General features: G+C 38.2%; 1 protein-coding gene across 1 annotated transcript; it reads left to right on the top strand.

Moving 5' to 3' along the window:
• Window positions 1-1,227: 1,227 nt before the first annotated feature.
• ARPC2 (actin related protein 2/3 complex subunit 2) lies at window positions 1,228-27,663 on the top strand. The gene is made up of 10 exons (XM_088146383.1): window positions 1,228-1,461; window positions 12,988-13,022; window positions 14,468-14,580; window positions 17,264-17,309; window positions 17,886-18,072; window positions 19,444-19,537; window positions 21,029-21,155; window positions 24,208-24,308; window positions 24,891-24,991; window positions 27,206-27,663. The coding sequence occupies exons 1-10, from the start codon at window positions 1,388-1,390 to the stop codon at window positions 27,228-27,230; spliced, it is 903 nt and encodes a 300-aa protein (XP_088002509.1). The 5' UTR covers window positions 1,228-1,387; the 3' UTR covers window positions 27,231-27,663.
• Window positions 27,664-27,706: the final 43 nt, after the last annotated feature.

The following is a 27,706-nucleotide window of genomic DNA, read 5'->3' as shown; positions in this document are numbered from 1 at the left end:
GGAAGTGTTCCATGTTACAATGCTTCAAGAGACAATGTGATTTACAATGTGTAAATTGACCAACTGTAGTTTACTGTATTCAGTAACCCAACGTTAAATACACCATGGTGTAACATACAGGAGATCCAAATAATGTTTATACTGATTGCTGAACAATTTTTTCAAAGGTATAGAAATCTGAATTAACTACTGTATGCTTTGTCATTTTTCCTGGTATATATTCTATTCTTATTCATTAAATAAAATGTTTTGTCTTTGACAAAATAGTAAACAAATCCTTTCATTATTGCTAAAGTTGATTTCTTTTCATTTAAAAACTCACAAACACCATTTTTTTTAGAGGGAATACTACAGAGCTAATTACCAAAGCTTGTATGGGAAAGAATACCAGCAAGGTTTCTACTATTCTTTGTTTCTCACATCATCTCATGCATCTTTTAATTTTTCAGTGTGTCTGTCAATATTCGGTGTTCAGTTCTAGAAAGTTCATCATGATTGCACAATACAATAAAATAATGCATGTTCCTCTTATTTAATGTTGCAACCATTTAGTGAGAAAGCCATACATTACATTATTTTATTTGTATTGCTCCATCAACAGGAATTGTGCTCTACTAAGTTCAATTACTAACCTAAGGTTCTTACAATATAAAAGACAAAAAAATAACGAGAGGGAAACGGAGTCGGTGAAAATTCAGTATGCAGTCGCCTCAACTGCACACCTGGAATGCTCTGCTGTACAGAAATAAAATAATTTTCTCGCAGATATGAAATCTCTCCAACTGCCAATTACAAAAATCACGTGTGCACGTTCCAGATCGCCTGTGTGACTGCGTGCAGAGGAGTGTCAAAAAACCAAGGCACGCGTATGTTGGTGGAAAGTGAGGATTGTGGACTCCTTGGTGCTCAGAGAGCACAGTTCAACTCCGAGCTACATATACAGTATTCTCTTCTACTGAAAGTGAGGATCATCCAACCTCACGCGCGACGTTAGAGCAGGTAGAGGGCCCAATGGGACTCCTTCCCTAAGCGACTCCAGGCCCACGATTAAGTAATCTGCGCGCGCAGCCCAGCTCAGAAAAGAGCAGCGCCCGCGGAGAAGCTCCCAGCACTTCCCTAGGCGAGTCTCAGGTGGAGAATGCGAAAGAGCGCATGTGCACAACGCGCACTCGCCTTCCCCTACCCGGAAGTGACGCACAGTGCCGGCTCGGAGAAGGTGGGTGGGGCCCTAGTGGCGGAAGCGACTGGAATCGGGCGGGTCCCCCGTGCAGCGCGCTCCTCGGCTAGGTGGATTTTTTTTTTTCCCCTCCCCTGTCCCCCGCTCCTCCTCCTCCTCCTCCCCCGCCCGGCTTCCGTACCCCTCCTCACCGTCGCCGTCGCCATCGCCATGATCCTGCTGGAGGTCAACAACCGCATCATTGAGGAGACGCTCGCGCTCAAGTTCGAGGGCGCGGCCGCTGGGTGAGAGGCTGGGAGAGTGGGAGTGGCAGCGGGCGGGCGGCAAACGGAGCGGGTGCTCGGTGCTCGGCCCCACCGGCCGGCTGCCTGCCTGCCAAGGAAGGCAGGCTGGCAGGGCTCCCGAGCGACCGGACTGGGATGTTAGGCCTAGCTCCCACCCTACCCCACCCCTGCCCTCCCACGCTGTCATCGGTTCTTTTCCCGCTGCCACTTTTACTGCCCGCTGGCGGAACTCTTGGTGGGAAACACCCCCTCGAGTAGGCGAGGGGCATGAACTCTGGGCTCGGTTGAGCGTAGCGGAGCCAGGCCGGCTGCTCTTCCGCTGGAAAGAACCTCGCCATTTAGAAGTGACTCGGTGCTGAACCATCGGCCCAGCTTGGAGGCGGTTTCTGGCATTTCTCCCTTCCCACTGTCAGCATGTTCTCAGTTCTCTTCCCGGGCCCGAAAGGATTCAGCCGGTGGAAGTCTTTTGGGAGAATACTTGTGTCAGGGTAACTATAGGCAGTAGGGCGATCACACACATGTTGCCAGTTCCTCGGCTTTTGATCATGGGCTTCCTTTTCTGTTCATCAGGAAGTGTCCTTTCCCTGGTGAATAATTTGAATACACCATTTGAATCTGGATGTATTCCCTACGTTATTGAAACAGTATATGTTTTAGATATACCTCTAACTGTCCTGACCCAGTAGGAAAGTCAAGCATCTTTAGCATTTTCTCAGAGGAGAGTGAGGCATCTAAGAAAATCCAGACGTTCATACTTCGAAAAATGCAAAACTATTTGAATTCCCAAATTGCCTGCCTACTGAATGTATCTTGGGTGTGGTTTCTCTTTCACTATTCCTTGTGTGGGTTTGATATTCTGGTCTCTTGGCCGTTGTGTGTATAAACTCATTGAAAACATTTGTCTGATGTAGCTGTTGACACAGCCTATCTACCAAGAGTTTTGTTGCAATTAATAGTCAAGAAATGCCTTGCAAGATAAAATAAATACAGTAAAGATCTGCATGTTTCAATTTTCTTTAAAAATCCCCCCAATTCCCAGTGGCTAATTGGTTTGCTGGAAATTAGGATGTAGTCTACCACACACCCCTCCCATAGTACTTAAAATTGATTTTAGACAGTTTAAGTCACTGTTTCTTCTAAATATTGCTGCTCCTCATTATGTTATATTCCGGTATCTAGTAGAAGTGTGTCTGTGATGACTTTTTTATAAATTTAACTTTGGTAAAATATTATATCTACTAACTATGCATAAAATATTGCCTGATTAACTAAAGCTATTAAATCAATCAGTACTGTCAGGAACTTAGTTTAAATGGAAAAGAGCCATTTCTCTAATGCAGTAGATACAGCTGAGTTTGCAGCCCTTTTAACTTCATTGTCATACTTGAGTAGGCCTTTCTGTGCAATACAGCAGTATATCCCATGATAATGTTGTGTGGTGAAATCTGGAGAGCAACAGATATCACTTTTTTATTCATTTAGAAAATGCATGTGCCACCTACTCCTTTAACAGCTCTGGGCAGTCATTAAAAATAAAATATATAAACCACTAAAAAATTAAGACAGTGAATACTTAACATAAAACCACAAAAACATTAAAATACCTGGATATATTTTGGTCCCTGTAATAAACTTTTGTCATCTTAAGTTTGTTCCATAATTTGGGCTTAGCCGTGGGGAAGGCAGTTACAGCTGTTCAGGTGCAATGCATCTATTGTGGGATTCACAAGAGGTGCCATGTTTATGACCTGATACTGTCGCTGGACTGTAGGAGAATATGCAGTCCTGTAAGTACTTGAACTATGTTGGCAGACAGTAGCTGTAGCCATATCTAGTGGTCCTGAATGTTCACATGTTCTTAGCACCAGTCCCAAATAACGTGAGACTCTGGAGAGTCACATCTTTGGGAGTTTCATATTTATAGGGATGCATTTTTTGCATTGATATTGCTTTAAGTAAATATGTGTGCAAATTACTATGCTGCTTGCAATGGATGCTTCTGAAGACTGCAGAAAAGAAATGAATGTGCTGTCTTTTATGCACTAAGCTCATGCTTGCCAGAAGGATAATGGAGATCCTATAGAGCTTATGGTTACCCTTCTTTATTACATGCAGTTGTGTGTGTTTATTGTCTTACTCTGCCTTTACTCTGGTTAATTCAAAGCATCTCCTCTATTTTATTAATCTCTGTGTTTGTTGAGGTTAACTTTCCCAAACTTGTATACTGAGCTTTTACACTGTGTGGTGATTTTAATTTATATTCATCTAGCATCTGTCTGCCTGGTCCATGTACATAGTGGCATTCATATTTGCAAAAATGTCTGCTCTGTAATTGTCATGCCCACTAAAATGTTAATATATTAAGCAAGTTTTAGTAACATCCAGTTGAATAACGTATCTGTCAGTTAATATAAAAAGCTCTCTTGAGAACTAGTGTTGGTACTACTGGTATATAAACAGAAAGGAAGTTATAACTTCTGCATTTTTAAGGACAGAAGCCATGTCCTGACAAGCTCAGAGTCAAGACAAAGAATTGAAATGAATGCTAAGCTATTTGTTTCAAGCTGAGTCATCCCTTAAAATACACCTAATGGGTGTGTACAGAGAGCTTTGCTTCCTATATTAATTGGCGAAATAACCAGATTTCCCAATATTCAGGGTGCTATTCTTTTAAAAATATGCATGTTAAATTTGAAAATAATATATTGTACTGGTTTGAGTCTCCTTAAGATAATAAGATGATCTTTGCAGTTGCAAATATGAAACAAGTAACTATGCTAAATAGGCAGGCTATAATGCACTTGAGTCTTATGATTATAAAACTTGACTTTCATTTGGGGGCTGCTGGTTTCTTAGTTGTGGTTTTAGATAAAGCCCAGTAATAATGTCAGACTAATATGTGACAGCTGTGATTCAATAGATTACATGACATTTCTTATTAAAAATTTGGAGCCCTTCCTCACCTTTGTTTGATGGAGGAGCAAGGAGACTTTTCCTTGTCTCTTCTGAATTGCATGTTATAGAATGCTGTTTTTCAAAGGGTTACGCTCACTGTTGGATCAGGTCATAGAACTGAATTCATTTATGCACCACATTCCACTATTATCTAGTGAAATGCTTGCTGAATTAAGATGTGTGTTCTTGATTTGATTCCATATGCCTACTGAATTTGAACTGGACTGTTATGTTTATATAATAGAGAACAAAGGGCAAAGTAGTTCTAGGAAATATATCTGGCATTCATTTTTTTAGATCAAGCTCCCTTTGTTTGCATTTTTGCATAAACACTTGCATGACTTTATCAGTGTTCAAGAACATTAAGTAATAGCTTCTCTTAGAAATTAGACAGAGCTTTAGAGCAGCCCAGAATGCTAAGCATCCTCTGTTATCAGTGTTGGTGGGTGTATTAATCTGCGAGCATTATGCCTACACCACTTATGCTGGGCTAAGTCATACCCTGCTGCTTTATTTAGCAGTTTTCACTTTAATTTTAGTGTAATTATAAAGGGCACGTGTTGCTCTTTCCCACATTATGATTAACATGAGAAAGTGACACACAATGAAATATTTTGAACTTTAGTGCAGAAGTGTAGCACTTAAGATTTCATGGTAATCTGTACAGCTGTCCTTGGCATGCCTTTTCAGATTTTTTTTACTTCACATGATCCTTTAAGCCTTATAATATCAGATTTAATTTAGGCCTAATTATAAATAATTTACAATAACCAATTTAGAACAAAATCTGGTAATCTGAAAATATCAACAAGTAAAAGGTTTCTTACATTTTCCAGGCCTACCAGATTAGGGACGGATCATTATGGAGAACATCTATCTGTGTGGTTGGTAAGAGTTGACACTGACTTGATGGCACATAATCACTCAGCAACAAATGATTGCAGTTGAATATCTGTGGACAGTTCTGATTGGTTAATCTGCATGCCATCCTAAAAAGTCTCCTAAAAATGGCCAGATGGAAGTTTTTAATACTGTAACTTCTTCATAGTAGCTGGTTTCCTCACTTTCTCTTTTCTCAGGAAATTTTACAGTTTATAAGAATTTCAGTAAAGTGATTGCTTATGCTGTCATTCTGGATATGTAATTTCTTTTCTGAGACATTTCAATATGTAGTTAGAAGTATATCATGGGTATTATACAACATGGCAAACTTAGATTCCTAAAGTACAATTTCTAGGGAAAAATAGAGAAAAGGACTGAAATAGAAATCAGAAGCAGTTCCTAGTGCTTATAAATATATTGACTGCAATTATTAGTTGGGGTACGATGGGAGGAAAGAGTATAATTTGTAACCAAGTAGTTTCTTAATAATGTTTTTATTGAACTTTTTTCTTTTTCTTGTATATTAATAACATATTTTCTTTTTCTCCTTTTTGTGTGACTATTTGTATTCACTTTCTGAATAATAAATAAATTTATAAAAAGAAAGAAATGGAATATGTGCTGCAGTCCTTGCTAGGCACTTCAGATCAGGTGATTGATGCTGAAGTGTACTGTAACTTGAAAATGCAAGTACAGTGGTACCTCGGGTTATGAACGCCTCTACTAACGAACATTTCGGGTTACGACCAGCTTCGGCAGGAAAAATTTACCTCGGGTTACAAACTCGCCTCGACTTACGAACCGGATCCGCGGCCATTTTCCCTGCTGCCACGTGGTCGCGGCTTCCTGTGGGTGAGGTCACGGTAGCAAGGAGACGTTCGGTGAGGTTTGTGGTGTGTTTTGTGGTGTTTTGCGAAGGTTTTTGGTGTGTGTGTTAGCATGGCTCCAAAGAAAATGCAGAGCAGGCTTGGCAGGAGTAAGGCTCTGAAGAGAAAATTGCCTCGGGTTGCGACCAAATTCGGGCGGAGGGTGGAACGGATTAACCGGATTTACATTGAACCCTATGGGGAAATTTGCCTCGGGTTGCGACCAAATTCGGAGGGCGGAACGGATTAACCAGATTTACATTGAACCTTATGGGAAACTTTACCTCGACTTGAGACCAACTCGAGTTGCAACCAGAGTCACGGAACGGATTAAGTTCGTATCCCGAGGTACCACTGTACTGGCTCTTCTTGTCATGTGAACACTTTAATGCAATGCTTCAATCAATCCTTTAATCTGAGACATCAGCATTGCTGTATAAAGAATACATAAATATACTAGAAGCACTGTACTGAAGCAGACATTCTGAAGAAGAGATGGCACAGTGGTAGCTGAATTAACAATAGCCTTTGTTTATCAAAAGAATGTGTTGACTTATCCTTCCCCTCAAAAATATAATATTCAAGGCAGATGGGCTAGCCCTATCTCATATTGATTGCTTCTTTGTTATCTGATAGATTATTTCTTGTATTTGATTGTACAGATTTGTAATTGTTTCTCAAGAGTAGTATGTTTGTCATTCTGGGCAAAAGCTTATTTCCCAAGTAATTTTGCTTAGGATTGTAGCATGTGAGCTTGCTAGTACCATGTATTCCAAAACCCAGTGTGCCCCTTGTTTTGTGCACACTGGAGTCCTCCCTTTGCTTTATTATTTGGACCAGACATTAATTGTGAATGAAGCAATCTCCTTAATTCGGCTGCATTGTCCATGCGTGCCTCAAATGTGCATTGGACCCCACTTTGTTCTGATTTTATAGATAAGAGGCAAATTCTATATAAGATACACAATAATATCTTTTGCATTCTGTAACTTACTGTTTGTGGCATTTGTCTTGTATCAGTGAAAACTAAGAATATGTTCAGTGAGGATTTGATGACAGTTTTAAATATGTGCTCACTTAAATCCATACTAGTTGCCAGTCTCTCTGGTCATTGGTTTTGGGGGTAAGTGGGCAATCTGATTCAAAAGTAGAGTAATTTCATATAAAAATAGTACATAACTTTGGTTGATTGGAGAGAGAAAGAGGGCAGCAGGAAAAAAGTAAACGAGGCAGAGCCCTTTCTCATCTCTAGCATTAGGGTAGATGTCCTTCCATTTGGATTCAGGGAGCATTTGAAAAGCCTGGATTCAATGCTTATTAATGTTAATGAGGAAAACAGAGAGTCACCTTTGGCCAAAAAAAAAAAAAGTCTGCTAGTTTTTTCCTCCAAGTTCAGATGAGCTTGTCAAAACACCTCTCTCTTGCATTTAGAGTGAGAAATAGGAAGGCAACTGACTGCTGAGTAGTATTTTTGGTTTATGTACTGTATTAGTTTGTTCCTTAGAGCAGAGAGCAGCAAAAATAAACCATTCATGTTTCTTAATATTTCAGGTGGTTTGCACTGTAGGAAGCTCATGAAAAAATAAGATATGTTCTCACTAATCAGTAGAAGAAAATAATAGTTTGTTTATAAGTTTTAGAATGAATGCAGCCTTGTAAGATCATTTGGTTACTTGGAGGCAAGTGAATTGGGAAGACACCTATTGGAAATAGGAAATAGGTTCAGTGTATTATCAATGCATTCCTGCATTTCAGTGCAGAAAAATATGCATGGCATGTTGTGTGGAACGCTGATGGTATATCCTTATGAATATGACTAAATAACTAATATTACTAAACTCATGTCTTTGGGCCGCATGTCTTTCATTCACAGGTGGTCCAGCATTCTTTTTTTGCAGGGTATACATGTAAGGAACAAATGATTTTTTGATACATATTACCAGCTTTTTGCCCGAGGGATATATTTATAATGAATCATCTTGGAAATGTTAGGTGTATCCAGTTGTCCAATAGCGGCATCAAATACTGGAAGCTGCATTTTGGTTATTAGTATCTTCTTGCTGCCATAGAGTCCCAAAAGATATAGTGCAAATGAAAATAGTGATCATCATAATTTCTTTTTCAGTAGCTACCAAGAGTTGATAATATAAAACAATATTCTAACTGTATAATGCTTTGCTGTTGTGAAAATAAATGATCTAGGCTTTATGAAGCTTTTAGCTGGCAATAGCTCATTAAAATGCAGTTAAGTATTCAAGATTTGCTTTATAAAAGTGATAGTCTTTTATAATGGCACCTAAAGCAATGGGTCTTTTATCATTGCACTGTGCAAGGGTAGGGTTGGTTTTGAGACATAAAATCCAGTGTTTGGGATTTAGCTTATATGATTGCAAATATGAGATTGAAAATGAAATCCCAGATGTTGCCTTCCTTTGGGGACAAGAAATGCTGTATATAACTTGTCGTGATTCTAGAAAAAGTGGAATCTTCAATGGAAAAGAAGGCTTTATGCATATATAATTAGCCATTTGAATCCTTTCTAGACAAAATTAAAATAATTATAAAAATTATATTATACAAAATTAAAATAATTATAAAAATTATATTATACAAAATTATAATTATTATAATATAATAAATTATATTATAGTTTTGTCTTGGTAGAAGTATGGATGTATAACGAATATGATAGGAATATGCCAGAGAATGCAATAAATACATCATAGAATCCCTTTGGGCATGATCAACACATTTTCATAGCCTGGCAGAAGACCCCATTAAAGTCTAGCATAATATGCGGAAAATATGAGAACCACACTGAACATGAGGTACATTATCAGAAGAAAAATTGAGAAAACATCCTACATCTTAGTTTAATATTTTATGTACCACTTTATCCACTGTAAATGGGACAAAGGTTTAGACTTGATACATTAATTACTGTTTTTCATAGTGGAACATCTGCTCTAGATAAGAAGTCTGCATCTGGTGATCATTAGACCAATATGGACTATAGGTTGATATTGTTTACTCTCCCTTCTTTTACACTCTAGAGACTTTTATATGGGAGTGCTGAATGAGGCCAGGAAGGAATAAACTTTTGCTTCTTTCTTTTCCCTAGTCTTAACTGTGTGCATTAGTACATAGTCCTGTAGCAAGGTGTTTTGTTACTTAAGATAAATTGTTACATTAACTGGTGATAGATCAGGAATGATACAGCCCTTCTGCAAATTTCAGGGAACTTTCAAACAGGAACAGCAAATAAGATCTGTGAGAAATTGTAATAGGAAGTGGTTACAAGAGATTACATTCTGTGCATGGTATGACAAACTGAGTAAGGAAACCGTTTTCTCCCTATTTCATAATATTAGAAGTCAGGCATTTATATATTTGGTACTGTATTTTCGTTGAAGAAAGTGCCTGGAGAACCTATAGATATAGGCAGAAAGGGGTATCACCAAGAGAATTCTTTGCCTCTTTATATTCATTTTATATAATTCTGAATTACAAGCACCCACTATATAGACAGTATATTCTTATATGCTAAAGCAAGGAAATTTAAAATGGATCTTCTATAATTAGTTAGGAAAAGAGTATTGCTACTTTCCAGAATTCATTCCTTATTTCTATTTCAGTTATTTCTATTTCTGTTATTTCTATTTTCCATTGTTCTTCTCTTTACCTCTTTTTATTCTCTAAATGCTGAAAAAGTGTATATGTGTATATTTGTGCAAATGTGGGAAGATTGTTGAGAAGGTGGTTGCGCAACAGCTTCAGAGGGTCCTAGATGAAGTGGATTATCTGGACCCCTTTAAGCTGGGTTTCAAGCTGGGTATGGACTGAGACAGCATTGGTCGCACATTTTTATGATGTCTCGTGAGAGGGGGATAGAGGTAATGTGCCCATCCTTGTTTTTCTTGACCTCTCAGCAGCCTTCAATGCCATCGACCATAGTATCCTTCTGGACCGGCTACGGGGGTTGGGAGTGGATGGCACAGTATTGAGCTGGTTCTCTTCCTTCCTCAGTGGCCGGTTTCAGTCAGTCCTGATTTGGGGCGAGAGGTCCCACCCTTGGCCCTTAATTGTGGGGTGCCATAGGACTCAGTACTCTCTCTGCTTCTATTTAACATTACATAAAGCTGCTGGGTGAGGTCATCTGTAGCCATGGGGTGAGGTATCATCAGTACGCTGATGATACCCAGCTATATATCTCAACCCCTGGTGAAGTAAGCAATGCTGCCAACATCCTGTCTCAATGTCTGGAGGCTATAGGGGTTTAGATGGGTCTCAAGCCTGGCAAGACTGAGTGGCTTTTGGTTTTGGGGCCACAGGGATCTAGGAATTTACCATCTTTGGTTCTTGATGGGGTTGCACTTCCCCAGACAGACCCCCGGCACACAATCTGGAGGTTGAAGAGCAGGTGGCAGTCATGGCTAGGAGGGCCTCTGCACATCTTCGAGTTGTGTGCCAGTTGTGCCAATTCCTGGATCAGGAGGCTCAGTCCCTCATGCTCTGGTCATCTCCTATATGGATTACTGTAATGGGCTTTATATGGGGCTGCCCTTGAAGAGTAGCTTCAGTTGGTGCAAAATACAGTGGTGCAGGCAGTTATGTGCGCATCGAGATCTGTGCATGTTACATCTCTGCTCCACGAGCTGCATTGAATACCAATTTGCTTCTGGGTCCAGTTCAAGGTGCTGGTGATAACCTATAAAGCCCTACATGGCATGGGGCCAGGAGGGATCGCCTCTCCCCAGTGACATCTGCCCACCCCATCAGGTCCAGCAGAAGAGGCTTGTTGCAGGTTCTGTCCACTAGAGAGTGTCATCTGGCAGGTTCCAAGAGAAGGGTCTCTTCTGCCACTGTACCCACCCTGTGGAACATCCCCCTCCCGGGTCCAGCTGCCCCCAACCTTGATCACCTTCCAGAAGGGCCTGAAGATCTGGCTTTGCCATCTGGCCTGGGGATCAGAGAGTGGTGTGGAGCCCATAAAATGGCTGTATCATTTTTGAATGGCTGTGCTTTCCCAGTGATTCTATTGTACGGCTTTTAAATGTTTTTAATGTTTGTATTGTTTGTATGGCTGTTTTCTTTTCTTTTTTTTTGGTATTATTTATGTTTTAATTGTAAGCTATCCAGAGTCACAAATGTGAGATGGGCAGCTATATAAATTGAATCAATCAAATCAAATCAATCAAATTGTGTTGCTTTCAGTTGTCTATATTATCGCCAAAAAACTGAGTTAATTTTTTGGTGCCCAGATCCTTCACTCTAATAAATGTGTTGAGGTTTGTAAAACATGTTAAATTACCTAAGAGCACTGAGATTTTACATTGTTCTTTTGTGGACAAGAATGAAGAAGTAATTGTCAAAACCAAGAGAAAAGGACAAAAAAAAAAAATTTGGATTGAAAACATACTCATTTTTTCCTATACAGTTACATTTTGATTTAATAAAAGTAGTAGTAGAAACAAGTAAGTTTGAAATTAATATTCTCAGTGACCTGTTCAGACACGTGTGCTACAATATTGAAACAAAAGATGTAGTTTAGAAGCCATGTTTGACTTTAGCTACAGTGATCTTTTTTCCTGGGTCCTGTGTCTAATTGTTGGATTCTGACAATCTGACCAGATTCACTTCTCCTCTATTCTGTTGTGGGCAAAAGATGTCAGTGTTGGGCATCTGGAAGAAGAAACCCTGCCCTCTCTAGCCTTCTTTCCTCTGGTCAAATAGACATTGCTAGCCTCAATTAGAGCAGAGGAAACAGGAGCTACCACTTCATTCTCAGCTGAAATGTCTGCACTGTATAGCTTCCTGAAACCTGCCTTCAGCTACCTTGCACTTTTTCAAAGAGGAAAGGCCCAGGGTTGTCAAAGTAGTGCACTTTGTGTGTGGTCTAACTGGAATAAAAGGGGAAAGGGTAAGATTTGGGGGATGGACTTACTAGATGTATTGCAGCCTAGTGTGGCTGGCTGTGTTATCTACATGGGGAGTAGGTCCCTGTAATTGGATAGAGATTTTTTTCAGTTTATACAAAAGCTGGATTCAGCAATCCTGCTGAGGTGGTAGGACAGTGGGAAGAGAGTCAGTACTCTAGCATGAAGGTAGTTTCCTCCAATTTAAGCTTTAATCACACTTTCCTTAAGTTAAATCTCAACTGTTTTGCTTGTATTACAATCACATTTATGATGGGGTACAGGTGCATCATAAAGTCCTTGTCTTCGAAGTCCCCAACAATTGACTACAGTAACAAGTATTTGAATTAAGCCAGTGTTTCTTTTGAAGAGGTGCACGTTATAAGATTAGTATTTGAGCAACTTAAGAGTAGGCTTTTAGAATAAAATAATTGATTCATTCATTTATATTGCTTGTATATTGCTTTTCAATAAGTAGATAATCAAACAGTAACTTATCAGAGTCAATGAAGCAATATTCAAATTCCTTAATATGGTATGTGGAAATCTGGTCTTCCAGAGCTGTTTTACAACTCTGTATGCCTGTTTAATGCAGCCAAAAAAATATCAGAAATGTCTATCATTAAGCTGTACTAGAGAGGAAATGGGTATTTGAGTTCTATTTATTTCAGTCTATGAAAATGTGTTTTCCAGAATTAAGTGTATATTTCTGTTTATTTCACTGTAGAGGCAAGGGAGGGGGATTAATTAAAAGCTAGAACATGACAAATGCATAATAGTTATAGCTATATTTGAAAGGATATAGAGTAGAGGAAAACCTAAAATTCAGCCTTTTCTGATGAAGTGTGCTCTAGCTCCTTTAAATTTGTTATAATAATTCATCTTTTATTTTCCTCTTCCTCCCCCAGAAACAAGCCAGAGGCAGTAGAAGTAACATTCGCAGGTAAGGTTCACTTTTTGATTTTTTAAAACTTATTTGTGAAACAAGAAGTGGAACTAAAATATCTAAAGATGAATTTTCAGTACCTGATCTGTTGCTGCTGATATATTAGTGGCTGCAACCAGTCAGATCCTTTCACAGATTGGTTTTGCATATTGTTGTAAGATGTAGTTTGTTTTCATTATGGTTTGTTGAACAAGCGGTAGATTGGTTCACATACTGTTAAATCACAAACCATGGTTTACAAATCATAATTGCTCAGCTCACTGATTGTGATAATCCAAGACCAAACAGTTCTCGTTATTGCTTAGCATAATGTGTGAATTCAATCACTGGTTTTATGGTCTACTTGGCTCTGCTGTGGGATGTTCCTTGAAATCTATAAGGCAATAATACCCTGTTAATATATCATAATTTATCCAGGGACCCATTGTGAAAGATACTTTAGGCTTTGATTCCTATTTTTACTTGGTGATCTTAATAAGGACGACATCTTTCATTTTATTGCAGTTTTACTACAAATATTACTATTTTCTTGTCTATGTGTATTCATTCTGCTTTTTCTGTAGCTCTGGAGTCTTAACAGTGAATGCTTGGGCTGATTGCCCCAATGTAGCACCTCATAGGAGCAGGCCGTTGTAAAGATTTTCTGTTAATTTCTCCAAGCATCAGATAATAGCTTCTGTGCTTTTGAAATGTGTTCCTTTTCTCAGGTTTGTGAGTTTGTAGCTCTAATAAAAATTCTTAGAACCAGATGTTCAGCCTTCTCCAATCTGGGGCCTCTAGATATATTGGAATACATGGTCCACCATGCTCAGCCATTGCTTGCGATGACATGAATTGTAGTTCAGAATAGTTGAAAGACACAAGTTTGGTGAAAGTGATCATTTTGCACTAATCTTAGGTATGAAAGATAAAGGTGCTTGGTTATCTTTCATGCAGCCTTACCTAATTCAAGTTTCTTGAACTAACATAGAGATTGAAATGCAGCTGCCCTTTAGTATTCATACTCTGAACTTTATTTTGTAGTTTTCCATCCAAAATACATCCAAAATGCAGATTTGTACAGAGAAGCATTTATCTAAAGAGAAATGCAAAAAAAGTTGTATTTTTACTTATATTATGTATAACTAAGAATTTCATGGGACTTCAGAAAACTCCCAGTGATGCACAGAACAGAACAAATGTAAGATGGAGTAATAAAAACTGGGAGAAACCATATTTGGTTGATTTGTCCATCCTTCTTATATTTCAGGTTGAACTTGATTAACTCTTTACAGATAGTTGCATGAAATGGGTTTTTTATTGCCATTTATAGACTTTGTAGTGGTAATAAGTTCACAATGTGTACAAATGCTCTGTACCTTGTTTAAACAGCTTCATCCTCCAATATGTACCTAAGTTGTAAATATGCAAGCACTTCGAATTTTCAAATGCTTTCTTCCTAGACTTTGATGGAGTCCTGTATCATATTTCCAATCCAAATGGTGATAAAACAAAGGTCATGGTCAGTATTTCTCTGAAATTCTACAAAGAGCTCCAGGAACATGGCGCTGATGAGGTGAGATTGGATATATTGTGTGTGTTTTATAGGAAAGCTTCCCCATATGCATCAATTAGTTCTTTGTAGGCTAATCTTGATGTCATCAGTCTGTTCTTTCTATTAAAATGCATTTTGTTATTACTGTGTTTAAGAATGTGCACAAACTTCATTGTTTCCTCCTCACGGCTTTTGGGGGGTTTTGGTCATATAATATGAATTTTCAAGACAGTTAAATAATTAAGTAAACAGATGCATCCAGTCAAGAGGAATATTCTAAAACTACTGATTTCCACAAACTGTCAGGCCTAGCCCGAGGAACTCCAGGAGACCATGCAAATTCTGTTCAGCAACGTTTATTAGCTACAACCTCTATCAAGAATCTTCCCAGACTGAAACTCTGTTCCCACAGTAGCTATGAAAACAGAGTGAATTCCTCAGGGAGGTGCCAGCCTCATCCTCTCATCTCTTCCTTGCCCTTCTGGAGACGAAAGAGGATGCTTGCCTCCCTGAGTGTGGCCTTCATAATTCCATTCCATCACAAACAGAGGATAGAATGGTTTGCATGTATACAATCAGCAACATAAAATATTCAGTGCTTTAACAGAAGTTGATATTATGACTGTGATTTAGGATGTCAGCTCTGACCCATCAAATCCTAAATTGTTTAGACGCAACATCTCTGAAGTACTTTCTTATACATTCTCCTTTTCCTGACTTGCTGAAAGTCCAGTTGTTTCATGCCGTCCTTCTGTAGAACAATAGGTATTGGGGGTAGTTTATATCTGAATATTTGCAGCCGTGGAGCTATTTTCAAAGAAAGGCATATTTGGGATTTAATTGCCCACATCTGTTTTAAATGTCTATGTTCTTTCAGTCTTTTAGAGATAATTTTATTAACAATACCACCTTGACTTAATTGTGTTATAATTGTGCTTTCACTTATGATTTGATAGTAGAGAGCATCAGTCTAAAGTGCATTTGGTGATATGTCCATATTTATAGAAGTAATAGAACCAACACATTCTCAAGGAACAAACTAAATTTTGTTTCCAGTATTAGACAGTGATAAAGACACCTTCAAGTTAAACACAACTCCTGATGATTGCATCCATGCAGTGTTCTTGGCAGTGTTATGGAAATGGTTTGCTCTGCCTTCTCCTGTGATGTATTTTTCAACTTCCCTGTCTAGCCTGTAGCCCTAAGACTGTCCCCCACCCCCCATCTAAATATCAACCAGGGGAATCTTGCTTAGCATTTGAATCAGTCGGGTTCAGTTTGGTATTGCTATCTACTGATGCTAGTTTCTAACATTACCTGTGTTTCAGCTAATAACTTTGGTCCTGACAGCAAAGTAGAAACTAAACAGAGAGAAGGACCCCAGTCCTTCTCATGTTGACTAGGGCACTACCATTAAACGATATAGAATGTATTGTGTTAAACCTGGAAACTTCTAGTGAAGTTTTTAGAGCAGAGAGACTCATACTATAGGTTAAAGTCTAGCTTAGTCTGCTCCTGAAGAATGAACTGATAAATTTGTGTTATATTGAAAGTATCTTGAAGAGAACCATTTATGGTAGAAAAAATAGTCCTTTCTGTGCCTTGTGGTTGAATGTCTCAGCAGAAAGTGTGACTCAGTTCCTGAAATGGTTTTCAGATGTTTCATAATTGTAGCATTCATGCTGCAATTGGTGTTGGCTTATGCAAAAAACAGCTTATAACATTGCTTGAATCGTTTAGAGGGTCATCTAAGAAGAACCGAAGGGTATGAAAGCCCAGGAGCTAAGGGTCATGCCAGCCACTATACATATTCTGAAACCCTGGTGCCTGTTTTGTCTGAGAAAGGCAGTGGATTTGTTTCTGAGAAGAAAGTAGAAATAGATCTCTTTCAGCTCAGGTTATGGTTGGCTCTAGTGCTTAATCCACAAATACTGGAAAGATCTTTGGCTCTCCCTTTTGCTCTTCTTTCCAGATGAAAGCATTATGATAAATTATAAAGTTGTTGTATATATAAAATTCATAGTACAAAAATGCACTAACCGGCAAGTAACTTCAGGATAGCAAACATGGGTGTATTTAGCTAAAACATTGTAGAATTCTTTGTATGAGGTAATTATCCTTAATATATAAATTGCAATTCTGTTAACTTGAAAGGCGTGGCCTAATTTCAGATTCTCAAGACTGTGTGTGGGAAATACTAATATTTGAAGGACATACTATATTCATTTCCTCCTTGGAGAAAATGCAGATAGAGGCATTATGGCAGAGACTATGCAAATTGTATCACAAGTAGTTCATTCGTAGATTCAGTTGAATACTGCTCACCAATTTACTTCCCACATTCCTGCAGTGGTAGGTTGATTTTTTGGAAAAGAAAGTATAGACAATATGGCCCCACTAAAGGCAACAAATTGTGAAGTTTACATATCTGTCATATCTTGAGCTGAACATCATCTAAATGAACAGTATAACAGTGGTGAATTAGGCTGTTTGGTTTCATTGTGCATTAGCTCTCCCTCCATTCTTTAATAACTGCTGCCTGAATTTTTATTTTGAGATAGTTAGAAATAATAACTGGGGCATTTAAAAAAATGATTTGACACCTAGAAGTGATTAGAAGATTTAGAGATTTTAAGGATGAGAAATTCTGAAGGACCAAATGAGAAGATATGTCAAAGCTCACAGCAATTTTCTTGTCTCCTAGTTATTAAAGAGAGTGTATGGAAACTACTTGGTAACTCCAGAGTCTGGTAAGCCTCACCATAATTTTGTCTTGATTCTTATTCAGTCTGCTGTTCAATTGTAATCATTCTCTGCCTTTCAAAGAGAGAAATTGCTCTCCATGTTTTCAAGCCAGCTCACAGTTGGGATCTCCTTGTTACAGTGCTATTTAAAAAAAATACCGCCTCTCTTCAGCGTTCCACATGGAGGGCTGAGAACATAAGAGCTGTATTTCTCTGCAGCATAAGCTATGATTCTGGTTCCACCCCCAAGCAAGGCCATGCTTATCTAGTTAGGAATTCTTTGTACTGTGTAAAGAGAGTGACAGGCATTCAGGAGCTCTGGAAAACCATGGTTACCTTCAACAGTACTACTTCCCACTCAGAATTGCTTTCTCTTAGAGTTGGGAAAAGGAGGAGAAACAGTTGCCTGATAGAAGGAAGAAAAGCATGTTTAATATTGCAAATATTTTATTTGAATATCTTATTGCTACAGAATTGGAGAGAAATGACTTGTGAATGACTGACCAGTATTATATTGCTTTCTCCAGAAAGAATTAGAGTGAAAGGAAATTTGCAAATATTATTATTATTTACCTGTTCTAGGTTACAATGTCTCTTTGTTGTATGATTTGGAAAACCTTCCGGCTGCCAAAGACTCCATTGTCCACCAAGCAGGCATGCTGAAACGTAACTGCTTTGCCTCGGTGTTTGAGAAATATTTCAAGTTCCAAGAGGAAGGCAAAGATGGGGAGAAAAGAGCAGTCATCCATTACCGAGATGATGAGACAATGTAAGAAGTATTGTCCTTTTCTTATCCCATGACTTGATCAGCTTCCAGGGCCTCAGTTTTCAAGATGTTCAACATATTCCGTGTTCATCTATCCATTATTGTTTGGCATCCAAAAGCTCTTTTAGATAGGCAATGGCAAATCTTTCTTTAGATAAGTTTTGGCAGCTGCTTAAAGCTAATGCTTGTTTGAAATGTGCAGTACAAATCAACATACATAAGTTTCCCATATATAGCATTATATGTAAAGTACTATACACAACATGGTGAACAGGAACTCTGTTGAGTCTGCAGATATATACACTCTGCATTCAAAAGGCCCTCCTAATATATTATTTTTTAAAGAACTTCACTTGGTTTAAAATCATGAAGCACTGTCCCCTTATACTGGAGTAGGAGTGGCAGCCTGTGGCCCCTGAATCCCACTTTTGCAGAGTCTCAGAGTCTCCTCTAACCCTGATGCTGAAAACTGAAATTTTCTTGCTGTTGAAGTAGAGAATTGCCGAAGTGCAAATCCTAAAATAGGCATACCATGTTAAAAATAAAATAATCCAGCCCACTTTTGTTCCTCAGCCTCACCCCCAACTGCTGTGTGAGGATGTACAGAAACTCAAAAAGTCTAGTGAGCTTTGCTTTGAAATATTGGCTGCCTAGAGTAAAAGGAAAGCTCTAACCTTTGTAACTTTTGCTTGAATATGAAGGAGATCATATTGGAGAAACCTACGATGGATTGTAGGGGGTGATCTCATGAAGTTGGAGGAGGAAATGGCAGAATCAGAGTTGCAGCAACCAACATGAAGGAGGAAGAAGTGGGAGACCAGAGTGTATTGAGGATGACTATGGAGAGCAATGAGATGCTTTAGGAGGAAAGGGGGGAAGAGAAGATATGGGGGAGGGGCAGTTCTTGAAAGAGTAATGAATGACAAGTAGTTGATTTTGTCTTGTGTTGAGGATCAGAGAAGGCAAGAGTTGGGAGGAAGATCTATCTCTGTTTAGTTTTTTCTGAGCAACTAGCTTTTCACTGAATTGGGTGTTTTGTGACTGGCCATGTTCAAGTTGGCAACCATATTTTGAAAGACCCTTCTGTTTTGTGGTGTACCACTTTCTCAAAATTCCAAAAATGCATATGCCAACTCCAAAAGGATGTAAGGATTGCAAAGTGGCACTGATCTGGTTCTCAGTCTGTTGTGTATACTCACATTGGAGATCTGGAATGTTTCACTAGGACTATTAAACTATTGGTGAATCAATCAGTCTCTCTCTCTCTCTCTCTCTCTCTCTCTCTCTCTCTCTCTTTCATCCTATACATCTGTAGGCTCTTAGTATTGAAAATATGACATTCTTAAGCATTTGGCTTTTTAAATCTCTCTCTAGGTACGTGGAATCAAAGAAAGATCGTGTCACAGTGGTTTTCAGTACGGTATTTAAGGATGATGATGATGTTGTGATTGGAAAGGTGTTTATGCAGGTATGTCTGTTTATGTTCTGTAGAGGTCTAGTGGATTATGACTGGCATATCTATCTTAGAAATATCCTATTGCCTTTAAAGTGAAGTTCTTCTCCACTAACTACATTGCTGGTGCCTCTCGAAATTTACTTGTTTTTAATACTTATTAAAGGATACCTACCATCTGTCTTGTTGTCTATAGGAAGGCTAAAGGGAAGAGGGAGTTTGAACAGAAAAGCAAAGGCTCATTTGAGAGATTATCTGTTTTGGTCTCAACAGCCACCTGGCAGGCAGCATTTCCAGCAGGATGCAAAGTGGAAGATGAGGAAGAAAATTTAAGCTGCTCTGTTGAGGCACAATTGTCTTTCCCACTCTCCCAATGTCAGTTACTGGAAACTCTTTCATTGGGCTTCCTGAAGTGTTTCCATTCCAGTGGGTTGAATTATATATTTATGAAATTTATTTATGAAATTTATCTGACCACCTGAAACCAGCTAGAATCTCAGCTGTTTATAGAATTTACGTAATAAAAGCAAAACGCAAAAATTAGAATGAGATTACTTAAAATAGTAACTAGAGAAGCTAGAATTATAGAAAATGGTACCATTGTGTGTAATTAATATCCAAAGGACCTCCAGAAAAGCCCTATTTTCACCTTCTCAAAGACCATAAAGGTGGGGGCCACCTGCAGTTCAGCAGGTAAACTGTTCCAGAGGAAGGGGCTCTCTACTCTTATTCTAATATAACAGCCAAATACCATTTCATCACATTCATGTTCAGCCATGGAAAATAATATATAAATGCAAATGCAGAGTATGTTAGAACCCCTTCATACTTTGGACTGAGAAGAAAGATGTCAAGCCAGAGGCTGGTAATTCCAAATTGATTTAACTATGAGCATCTGTTTTTCTAGAAATTATGCATTAACAAAAAGTTAATACTGTGATGCTAGAGCAAGGGATATAGGAAGCAGCATTAGTGGAAAATGAAAGAAATATAGGAAGAGGAACATTGAGGGGGGTTTTTTTTGCAAGTGTAAGAACTTTAAAGTGGGGAAGAAATTTAAATTATGAACAGAAAAAATTAGGACAGAAATACCATTTAAATCTGAATAAAATGGACAGAGTAGTAAAAATTCTTTTAAATCACTGATGATATACAGTATATTTTACAAAGCATCATAATTTAGCTATCACCACTTCAGTACAGTCAGATGATACAGTGCACATGATTTTGTGCACTCCTCGGTAAAGCCATTTGGGAAGGGTGTGAAGGAGTTGGCTTTCTTGTAAACTACACTTGAGCTTTTGGATTTTATTACCTCTGTGTTTAGAAGACTGTAATCTTTGATCACTGTAATCTAGGCAAGCAAATTATCGAGTATATACGTGTTAACTAATAAATAACAGTATAGTTTTTAACCTTCATTTATTAGACTTCTCTTCCATATTTTCAGTGTGTGTGTGTGTTTTTTTTAACAATCCCACGACCTCATGTCTTTTCCTACCCTAGGAATTTAAGGAGGGCCGTCGTGCCAGTCACACAGCCCCTCAAGTGCTCTTTAGTCACAGGGAGCCCCCCTTGGAGCTGAAAGATACAGATGCAGCTGTCGGAGATAATATTGGATATATCACATTTGGTAAGTAAACCTGTTCTCAGCCAGGCTAGGATTGAGTGGTAAATATGTGAGAGCTGTTTTTCTCTCTAAATCCTTTATTTCTAAGAAATTACCCTTTCTCTATTTTCCAGGCAACACAGCAGTAAACATTTCTTTTAAAGCACTGTGATATGCAGTTCTTAGTATGCTTTGTGTATAGCTGTACCTTGGAGGTCACTACTTAAGCAAATGGACTCAGAAATTGCATCCAGAATACCACTGAGCCACATTTCAGTTATTGACAGGATACTTGGAAAAAAGCAATCTACTTCCATTTGCTTTCTTGAGAGTTATACTTGTTGCCCCTAACAGGACAGCAAATGCCCAGGTTACGTTGGGGACAGGAATTCCCCAAATACAGATACAATCTTGGAGGTTGATGGCTAATTATTGGTGAAAACTCAGTTCTTTCCAATATGGTTGCCACCTTTAATTTTTGCTGATGACTTCCTCTCAGATTGGAAATGGGTGGTAGAGCAGAAACTTGCATCACACAGGCTTTCGGTACCATTTTTAATGTTGTTAATCAGGCTAACAATCAGGCTAAGCAAATGCTTATCCTAAGAATGAATGATATGTAACTTCAGGCTGAAATAAATAGGTTGTCCCAGAATAGAAGAATTTGGGTTGCTAAGGGTATGTGGGAGCCAGCGAACTATTGGCATACCCTTACTTTTCCCAAGCTAAGGATTCATTAGGGCTGGATATAGCATCCTGCCTTCTAGATTGCTTTAAGGTAGGTACACTAAAATTCCACTAATTGTGCGTACCTACCTATGTGGTGCTCATGAGATAGAAACACTCAGCCACATACTACTACACTGTAAATTTTATAGGACATTCAGATCAATTTAATTTTACCTCTGTTATGCAATCATGTTGGAAAATTGGACAAGTACCTTGTGAAGTTCCTTTTAGAAGAGTTGAAATCTTCCATCATCTGCTCAGTAGCTAGTTTTATGTTGCCACAATGGAAATAAGGCAAAAGCTGGTATGGGGATAATTTTATTGATTTTTTCCCCCTCAGTCTCATTGTGCTGTCGTTTTACAGATTATAGTTATATTGTTAAAATACCACATTTTTAGGTTTTAGGATTTTGTAGAGTTGTAGCTGATTTGCAAAGCAGTGTAGGTCACTGGTTAGAACTTTGGAGGCATGGAGCATTTGAACTTTGGAGCATGGAGTACAGGCTGTGTCGTATTTGACAGCTCAAATGCCGCATAGCATCACAGAATGCAGCAGTAATAGTTAGCTATAATATTTCCGAGGGAGCAGGAGTGACAGAATTTCTTTCCACTGAAAAGCCTTTGATTTGTGTATAGCAATCCCTTTGTTCTTTTGCTGTTTTTAGTGTATCATCACTGCACAAAATGTTCAGTTTCAAAATATTGTCTAACACACAGATGCCATATTCAGCATTTATTAAAAGCATTCAGTGAATAATTGGGGAGGAATATAAGACAGCCTTTTGAAGTAGTTGAAGGGATGTCACAGAAAAGAAAGCCAAGTCTTCTCTGTTGTCTGGACAGGCAGAAAGTTGAAAAATTAGTTACTGGAAAGCTATGCTGAGAGCCTTTGTATAGTGCAGTGTTGTCCAAACTTGGCCACTTTAAGATGAGTGGACTTCAACTCCCAGAATTCCCCAGCCAGCCATACTGGCTGGGGAATTCTGGGAGTTGAAGTCCACTCATCTTAAAGTGGCCAAGTTTGGACAACACTGGTATAGTGGAACAATTCTATAGTGAGGTGGGGAGCTTCCCACCATAGGATGTCTTCAAGCAAGGGTAAATAGACAATGGTTATAGGTATTTTAATTTGGATACCTGCACTAAGCAAAGAGCTGGACTTGGCCTAGGTGGCCCCTTCCAGCTGTATAATTCATGGGATGGGCAGAGGGAAAATGAGCATGCTAACTTCCCTTCTCTTTTTCCACATCTTTCTTATCCATCTTGTGTTTCCACATCTGTGCTGTGGAAAGCCATTCACTGTCCTTTTAAGGCTTTCTGGACAATGTAAACCCCTGATTTGTCAGAATTTTACAGTTGTAAAATACAGAGGGGGCCTGTACATGTGGAGAACGGTTCTCTGCACAGAAGTTTGCACTGAAAAAGAGGCAGGTAGCGAGGGGTGTGTGTGATACCAATATGCTCTTTCTCACTCTCTCTCCTTACCTTGCACATTCACTGAACATTTTAAAAAGAACATTTTCTTAATATTTTTATACAGGATTAAGGTGCAGTGTAACAACGTATTTCTTTTGTTAAAAGCCAATTCTATTAACTGCATGGGAGGTTGTTTCAAAAGCTATCTTGGTAGATTCCATACATTTTGAAAATATATTTTGAGTGTCCATGGATCGGCTGCAGTGGATAGGGGGAATCTTGCCATGCAGTCAGAAGATTACTTGCAAGTCCACTTGCACAAAGTTTCCTCAGGAAGCATTAATATTAAACTTTGGTGCTTGGCTGTGCTGAGCATCAAGCTTTAGTGAAGCACAGATCTCTCTATAGTCATCTTTAAGTAAATGTATTGTTCTCTATATTTTCTTCTGTTTCTTCTATTTCTCAACTACTGGAAACTTCTCTCTTTGCTAAAAACAATCTTTTATATTAAAAACCTTTGCCAGTAGTTCTGCAGTACTTATTTGGTGTTCTTTTGCATGTACATATATAGTGTACTGCTGAAATGAGTTCCTTTATATAGACATTCTTCTGAGATAACATTAGTGCAACAGTATCCAGCAGTTAGAAGTAAGCTTAGAGATTCTGGCTTTGCTGAAATAGATAAAAAATTATTTAGGCATTAAAAGTACACGTTAATACTGGTTATCCAGCACTTTACATGAATTTGGTACTCTAAGGTATGTATTTTTTTTCTCTGTTTCCAATACAGTTTATTGTCAAACTGAAAGTATTTTTCATTGAAATAGAAAAGTTTCTCATTAGAATAAAATAGGTCAGTTTGGCAATTGTCCAATGTAGCTTTGAAATGATTGCTAAGGAATGAGTATTTCTTGTTGTCTTCTCTTTGCAGTGCTATTTCCCCGCCATACCAATGCTGCCGCAAGGGATAACACCATAAATTTGATCCACACGTTCCGGGATTACCTGCACTATCACATCAAATGCTCCAAGGTATATGATTGGTATCTAGATTCCCAGGGATGCAGATGCCTAACATAGTTTGGGAAAAGGAAATGCTGATAAAAAGTTTGCAAAACATTTAAAACTCTCTGTAACCCTGCAGTAATGTGACCTACAGTGTGATCACAATCTTACATCTGAACATCTTATTCATTGGAAGACTAGGCTCAACTTACTCCCTTAAGAAAGCTGCTTATCCTAGGATTTCACAGTTTTTTTCCAACCAAGATAGCAAGTATTGGCTCATTGTATTAAAAAATGACATAGTGTGCTGTTTGGTTTGTTGTTGTTGAGAGACAATAGTAGATTATGGCTTCCATCTAATTCTATCCCCTTACCCCTTTCATACTCCTGAGAAAGAAACAAGCTATTTTCCCCTCAGTAAGTGATTTCTCTTGAGAACAGATGCTTCCCTTTCCATCATTCTAGTTGTCTTGAATGCAGAAACTCAGCAAGCCATTTAATGCAGATCTTCTGGGTCAGTTATAATTGTTGATTAACTAGAGAGAGCTTGAATTTCAAGTACTATGTAGTGCCCTTAGATATGTTTTTTCTTCTTCTTCTTTAATGCAGGCTTACATTCACACGCGCATGAGGGCAAAAACATCAGATTTCCTCAAAGTGCTGAATCGTGCCCGGCCAGATGCAGAAAAGAAGGAAATGAAAACAATCACGTGAGTATTAAAGGGGCAGTTTCTTTCTTCTATTTTATTTATTTATTTGGTAAATTTGTATAACTGCCCATCTCACATACATGACTCTGAGCAGCGTACAAAGTTAAAAACACAAAATAAAACAAAACCAAAAACATAACAACAAAAATCATTAAAAATTAAAAACAGTAAAGAACATTTAAAACCATTTTTAAAAATCCCCCATAATCTGCAGGAAAGTGCACTTAATTTCCTTAGCAATACATAATCTATCCTGTTCACCATTTGATACAATGCATTCCTGGAGAAGAACACAAGAACCCATAATCACGTTTTAGTATTTAAAACAGGATGATGCACATGTAAGGTTGATCTGCTAAAAAAGTAGACTAAATGTGAAGAACATAGTCTTAACATTTGTATTATTTTTATTATTATTGCTCAGATTTCATCTACATCTGTGCATCAGATTCTCTCTCTCTCCCTCCCTCCCTCCCTCAAACACAAGTTAGTAGCTTTATTTGTGGCTCAGTTAATGAAATTATTTGATTAAACTTCCTGCTAACCCAGTAGGGTAAGTAATATATAGATAGATGATCAAAGTAAAATAATTGACTAACATCACCCAGGGCTGAACTGAACTGATCTGAGATAGAACAGAAGATATATTCATAAACAAGTAACCAGATGCCAAAAGAGATCACACAGCTCACTTTCCAAGAGAAAGATGGTAAATGTAACAAGTTAAGTCATGATTGGTCATCTAGAATGCAACTACTTTAGCAAGCTCTTTATGAAGTACAACTCAGCCTCCATTGCGTACTCTTGCTGGGTTAGTATCTGTGTCCTTGAATCAGAAATATCTGCAGGCTAAAGTCTGAATTAATACATAATGTGTATGTTTCTAGCTTTTCTATCTCCTTTGTATCATATTTCAGGGCTTTTAACTTCATGGCATTTATTTCACATAAATCCCTAAGATTGTTTGTTGCTGAGACTGAATGCTGAGTCTTATTAACCAAATAAAAATAAAGTTTGAGAGAATATCTTTTGATTTCCCTGAGTTCCCTTCATGCTTGTGTTGTAAGCATGAACTCTTCCTTTGTAGTAAGATGTTTGTAAACCCAACTAGTTGTTGTTTATACTGCCACCATGGTCCTTTTCTTCTTCACTTCAACTTTGAAATGTTGCCTTGGAATAATTTCCTATGTTAATCTTAATAAGAAAACCAGAGTACAAAAGATATGAAGGTGTGTGGGTGTTCATGAGTATAGATAATTGTTCATTTTCCGCTTTAAAATAAAAAGTGTTAAGGACCTGAGGTTTCTTCAGTTGCTATTTTTATTGAAGATTAGAAAAACAGCAAAAGTATTTTTATTGAATGTATTAGTTCACAAAAGTATGTGAATTCATATGCAGACTATATGTGAAAACTAGAAATATGAGGACTTTTATAGAAGTGCGGTATACATAATTTTTGCTACACCACATAAAGAAATTTAGCTCAAAATATCTTGATATGTATTCTATTTATAGTGGCCTATTGGACAGATGTAAAGCAAGACTGGGGTGTAATGAAGGTGAAAGGGGTCAAAGTAACTGTATTGACTTTGAAAGGAAGGTGAAAATGAAATGTACTAGATTGCCACAATTCTTAGTGGGCCTGAGCTACTAATGTCCTTTGGGAATATGTTTTTGATTAATCCCCTCAAACCATTCCTATTCCTGTCTTGATTGTCATTGAAGAAGGGTTGATGAAGGTATAAGCTTCACTAAGAAATATTGGCCACGGAATCATTAGGCATTGGCAGGGCAGGGCAAGAGTAATAGCTGCAGTAGCGTAGTTCCAGGAAATAAGTGGGAATCTTGCAGAGGCTCTTCACTTGTTCAGCGTGATAGAGTAGACTGATTTAGCATGAGGAAGGCTGTGCTTCTGAGGTTGGAGAGTTTCAATAGAAGAGAATATATATATGATTAGACTGGCTGAAATTTCCTGGGAAAGTAATCACTTGGGAAAGGAAGGGAAATAAACTAGAAATCTGATGTTAGTGGGAAAAAAATCAATTATGTGTACTTAAGTCTGAAATGTAAGATTAGGATTTTTTGTATGAGTGTTGCTGGGTAAAAGGAATGGGACATGAGTAAGTCTTGGAAATCCAAAAATCATAAGGTATGGTTACATGGTTAAAGATATGCTAGAACCATCCTCACCTCCGCACTCTGAATTCTTGCCAGGGGGAAGACCTTTGCGTCCCGTTAAAGCCTGAGGCAAGGTGAAATCAGACAACTGCGGTAGAAGGCTGGAGCACTTGCTACCTGATAATCGTAGCTTTTTAACATTGCACCTCTCTGGGCTCTTAAGGAAGTAAATCCAATCGGGTTATGTTTTCTACACAAGTTTGGAAAGTGATCTGTGGCATCGAGCTGTGCTTGCAAGGACTTAATTAAAAAAAAAAATGAAAACATCCTTTAATTCCGTTTTGATTAATTTTTCTTTCTTTTCTTCTCCCCTCCCTGCTCCCCTTTTTCAAGCTGTTTTGCTTTGCAATATGTTTACCGGTTATGAGTTGCAGTATTTCTTATGGTAATAATGCAATATTAACTTGTTTTTCTTCCAAGTATTTTGAGTTCACAATTCCTGTATCTGAAGAAATATTGTTGGGTTCATTAATAAAGGAGATCTTTCTATCTTATCCAGCATGATTTATGGATATTCATTATGTTGATGCTTAACAG

This window comes from Python bivittatus, unplaced genomic scaffold, assembly GCF_059951505.1.
Source record: "Python bivittatus isolate LINGU-HERP-01145 unplaced genomic scaffold, Pbiv_v1 ctg000480_np1212, whole genome shotgun sequence".
In the NCBI taxonomy this organism is placed as follows: Eukaryota; Metazoa; Chordata; class Lepidosauria; order Squamata; family Pythonidae; genus Python; species Python bivittatus.
Note: the sequence above shows the minus strand (reverse complement) of the source record. Positions and strands in the feature narration are given on the sequence as shown.